This window comes from Corythoichthys intestinalis, chromosome 14 (genome assembly GCF_030265065.1).
Source record: "Corythoichthys intestinalis isolate RoL2023-P3 chromosome 14, ASM3026506v1, whole genome shotgun sequence".
NCBI lineage: Eukaryota > Metazoa > Chordata > Actinopteri > Syngnathiformes > Syngnathidae > Corythoichthys > Corythoichthys intestinalis.
The window spans coordinates 39,627,064-39,631,635 of record NC_080408.1 but is presented as its reverse complement, the minus strand read 5'-3'; the positions used below and the strand labels follow the sequence as shown (position 1 = coordinate 39,631,635).

At 43.7% G+C, this 4,572-nt stretch overlaps 1 protein-coding gene across 1 annotated transcript; it reads right to left on the bottom strand.

Annotated features, from left to right (window-relative positions):
- Window positions 1-3,331: 3,331 nt before the first annotated feature.
- Window positions 3,332-4,572, bottom strand: LOC130930451 (uncharacterized). Its single transcript, XM_057858420.1, has 3 exons — window positions 4,437-4,572; window positions 3,596-4,380; window positions 3,332-3,519 (listed from the first exon to the last, which is right to left on the bottom strand). Exons 1-2 carry the CDS (start codon window positions 4,467-4,469, stop codon window positions 3,748-3,750), a joined length of 666 nt encoding a protein of 221 aa, XP_057714403.1. The 5' UTR covers window positions 4,470-4,572; the 3' UTR covers window positions 3,332-3,519; window positions 3,596-3,747.

Here is a 4,572-nt window from a genome sequence, read left to right as displayed (position 1 = left end):
AGGATTCAGGCTGTGTTGACGTTGGACAGATTTGCTTCCATCACTCCATTTGCAGACACATGTAAACTGTTGGAAGAAAAATTTGTGGAAAAGTCACAGAACAACAGCAGAGTGGAAATTTTAAAACACAACCGCAACAGACTTGCCAAAAAAATTGGATACCCGTCATTGTGCAATCAACGCGCATGGGGTTGGAAAAACACTGTGTTTGACCCCCAAAAAATTGGGGGGAAAGAGTTGCGAAACCGCTATCTGTGTTTTTTGCAGTGTGTGTGTGCATATGCTTCTGTGTATTTACACTTTGTGCATTTTACTATTGTCTCGTTGGTATTGTATTTGTCAAGTTTTTAAAACATAAATTAATTAATTAAAAAAAAGAAAAGAACAAAAAAAAAAACACACATTTTCCCTGTCCATGTCCCGTGCTATTTCGCGCTTCAGACTTCGCGCCCTCAGTCCATCGTGGATTTTTTTCAATTAAAAAAAAAAAAAAGTATTTTATTTAAAAATGTTATGATATATGCATGTTTACATGTACAAATCATTGTTTTCATTTATATATCTCATTTATATCATAATTATTATTTTTCCAGTGCTTAAAAACCATTATAAAGATATACATATACATACATATTTTAAAAATTATACTTTGGAGGGAAAAAGGGGGGGAAACTTGTCTTATACAGTATGTATCGCTTTCCAATTCTATTAAATCTGTATAATTACATTGAACACCCCCTCCAAAAAGTTTTTTTTAATGTAAATAAGCTCCGCCTCTATTTTTTTTACGATTTTTGCGGGGGATCGTTATATAGATCCTACTCACCAACGTCACAAAATGACATGTCGCTGTATCCGGCCGCCATATTGTCCGTCATTGTTTAGCCCTATTCTCAATGGTTTCAATTAGTCATGCAATTTATAGAGCAATTCATGGAAGCCCCGGTGTTATCTGACGCTGTAAACTCATTGGATGCATTGCATAAAAGGCGTTATCTGGAAAAGCTTCAGTTTATCCATTCGCCAGATCCATATTTGATGTCTAAATCGATGTTTTTCGACCCGCTGTCTTTGCCGTCTCCGCCTGACATCTGCTACCCTGATATCTACAACTATCTTGTCCACAGAAACTCTATTATATCCTATTCTCAAGAAACTTTGAAAAACTTTAAGAACAGCACTCTAAGCAACATTACCCCGTGTGACCCTTTACTTCCAATTTTCTAAAATGGCGACAATCTATAAAAAAAATAAAAAAAAGTTGACTGCGACGCGTCAAGGATAGGTGCATATGGGACTATTTCTTCAATAAAATACACAACTGTGTCTGCCTCATTTGCAAAGAGACAGTCGCGGAAGATACGTAACGAGAAATTAAAGCAACTTGAAGCTAATTTAATTTCACAGCAGCAGTATTTCGCAAGAGCCCGAGGGTCGAAAGAGAACGCCACAAAGGCGAGATTGTTGAAATTATGAATTAAAAATAATAATAATAAAGCAAATGTGACACACAGAAGGGCTTGCTAAAATTTCTTTAGATGTATTGTTCTACGTAAATCAGCCCAGGTAGCCCCCCACATTTTTACCACACCAAATCTGGCCCCCTTTGCAAAAAGTTTGGACACCCCTGTTTAACCGATGATCCGTAGGCAAGGCCAGCTTCTTTCACTTGTTACCAGCTAAATATTATTCAAAAAATAAAGATGGTGGAAGAAATAAGCATCTTGAATTTGAAACGGTATGTTGTCGGCGATCAGCCTAGGAATGATCTTAACTGTGGTTGTCAGCGCAAAACCCTCTAAATATATATTAAATGCATCTTACCAGATATAAAATGACTACTACATAATCTGCGGTAATCGTTTGGAGCCCAGTTTTCTCGTCGAATTGCAGTAGTCCATCTCGCTCTCCTCTCCGAGTCTCTCGGAATACGGTAGAACTTCAAGTCTCTCCGTCTATCTTCTCTGTTATTGCAACCGACCGCCACACACGCCTTCACCCAGGCCCGGAGTGACTAATCGGGAGCTTCTGGACGATTCCAGAAGGGCCGGCCGGCCAGATGGGCCGGTCCGCGTTTTATTAAAAAAAAAATAAAAAAAATTACACTGTTATCATTTTTTGTTTGGTATTTATTTATGACAGTGTCACTGAGTATAACTTACATTCTGTTACCGCTGTCCCTGTGGGCCGTCTTAAAAAAAAAAAAAAACAGTATTATTTTTTTTTTCCAGACTCATCCTCACGTGTGCAGACGAAAAATACAGCATGCAGCTCCGCCCCCTAATTGTAGTCTGTATTGAGCCAAATTAGCTGCTATCTCGGTGCTTGGATGGATAAAAAGAGCAAGGCTGGCGCTGAAAAATAAGAATTAAAAAGAGAAAAGCACTCGTGAAAGAATCGGCAAAATGCGCGAAAATAGCTAATTTTTTTCATGCAACGACCTTGCTGCCTCAAACTACAGAGGATTACAACGAAAGTGGTAAGGCCAGATGGCGAATAAAATGCAACTTGCACCGTGTGATACGACAATATGTAATTGTGGAAACTTTGGCTTCTTGTAGCACCTCACAAGGGATATGTAGCAGCAAGCATTAGCCATAATGAACACACCACAGGTGCAGAGCTGGAAGGTAGGATTGCCATGTCGTTCAGCGAGTGAACATTAGAATTAATATAATCAATTACGTGGCGTTTTTAAAGTGGAAATGGAAAATGGATAATAGTATCATTAGAAGTTGTTACAATGTGCAATACGTATTCTTTATTTTTCATATTGTTATGTTGCTATGTTTGTTTTATCTGTAAGCACTCATTTTGTTAATATTTGATGTTGCAGAAAAGGTCTTATTTATTCATTTATTTTGGGGCTGCCAAAATTATCGCGTTAACGGGCGGTAATTAATTTTTTTAATGAATCACGTTAAGATATTTGACGCAATTAACGCACATGCCCTGCTCAGACAGATTTAAATGACAGTACAATGACATGCCCACTTGTTAATTGTGCTTTATGGAGTTTTGCCGCCCTCCGCTGGCGTTTGGGTGCGACTGAATTTATAGGCTTCAGCACCCATGAGCATTGTGTAAGTAATTATTGACATCAACAATGGCGGGCTACTAGTTTATTTTTTGATTGAAAATTTTACAAATTTTATTAAAACGAAAACATTAAGAGGGGTTTTAATATAAAATTTCTATAACTTGTACTAACATTTATCTTATAAGAACTACAAGTCTTTCTATCCATGGATCGCTTTAACAATGTTAATAATGTTAATGCCATCTTGTTGATTTATTGTTATAATAAACAAATACAGTCCTTATGTGTTAGGGTTGCGTGAGCAAGAGAGGATCCCGGAGCAGACACACAGGGGTGAGATGCGTGCTCTTTTTATTAGTGATCACAAAAGTGTGGCGAGGGCTGGTGACTTGGCTCGGGGTAGTTGAGCTGGCGTGAGGCAAGGGAGCTCGGAGGGAGACAGGCGTGGAATCCGACAAGGGGCGCGCAGAGAACAGGTCCTGGAGCGAGAGAAAAAAACAAGTCGTGAGCCGGTGATCAGAGGAACGTATCTAAGCAATGCGAGAAACAACTGACGGTGGAACCAGACGAGTTGATCGGGCGACGAGGTGGAGCGTCTGCTTGGCTTTTAAGGCTGGCTGATGTTAATTGCCCTCAGGTGTGGCCGCTCCACTCGTCTGACCTGTAATCAAGTAAAAACATGCACACCTGCTGGAGGTGGGCATGTCTCAAAAGGAAGGGGAAGAGGACCTAACAGGACCCCCCCCCCTACGGGCGCCACCTGGCGCACGACGAAGAGCCCCGGGATGGGCACGGTGGAAATCCCGGATGAGCACGCGGGACAACACCCACCGGGCCGGGATCCAGGACCGCTCCTCCGGGCCATAGCCCTCCCAGTCAACCAGGTACTGGAGCCCCCGGCCACGGCGGCGAACATCCAGAAGCCGCTCCACCCTGTAGGCCGGATGCCCGTCGACCGACAGAGGCGGTGGAGGGGGCGGAACAGGGGGGGCCAACGGACTTGTGGAAACCGGCTTGACGTGGGAGACATGGAACGTGGGGTGCACCCGGTAATGAGCAGGGAGCCGAAGACGCACTGCGTTGGGGTTTACCACCTTGATGACCTCAAAGGGGCCTACGAACCGGGGGGCGAGCTTCGCCGACTCAGTCTTCAGCGGCAAGGACTTCGAAGAGAGCCACACCTTTTGACCAACCGTATAGGCCGGCGCAGGTGTGCGGCGGCGGTCAGATTGGGCGCATGACTTCTCGGAGGCCCGTAGGAGCGCGGAGCGTGCCTGTTCCCAAACCCTGGAGCAACGATTGATATGCGTCTGGACCGACGGAACCGCAATGTCTTGTTCCTGCGTGGGAAACAATGGAGGTTGGTAGCCCAAGGAGCAGAGGAATGGGGACATACCGGAGGAGGCGTTTGGCAGAGAGTTGTGCGCATATTCTATCCACGGAAGCTGGTCGCTCCAGGTGTTAGGACGGGCCTGTGTGGTACAGCGGAGGGCCGCTTCGAGCTGCTGGTTCGTGCGCTCGCATTGCCCGTT

Excerpts from the sequence above, each read along its gene's own strand:
- LOC130930451 (XM_057858420.1), bottom strand. The coding sequence starts at position 4,469 with ATGCGCACAACTCTCTGCCAAACGCCTCCTCCG. Across the intron at positions 4,381-4,436 it reads TCTGCCAAACGCCTCCTCCG|GAACAAGACATTGCGGTTCC; the intron begins GTATGTCCCCAT and ends TTTCCCACGCAG.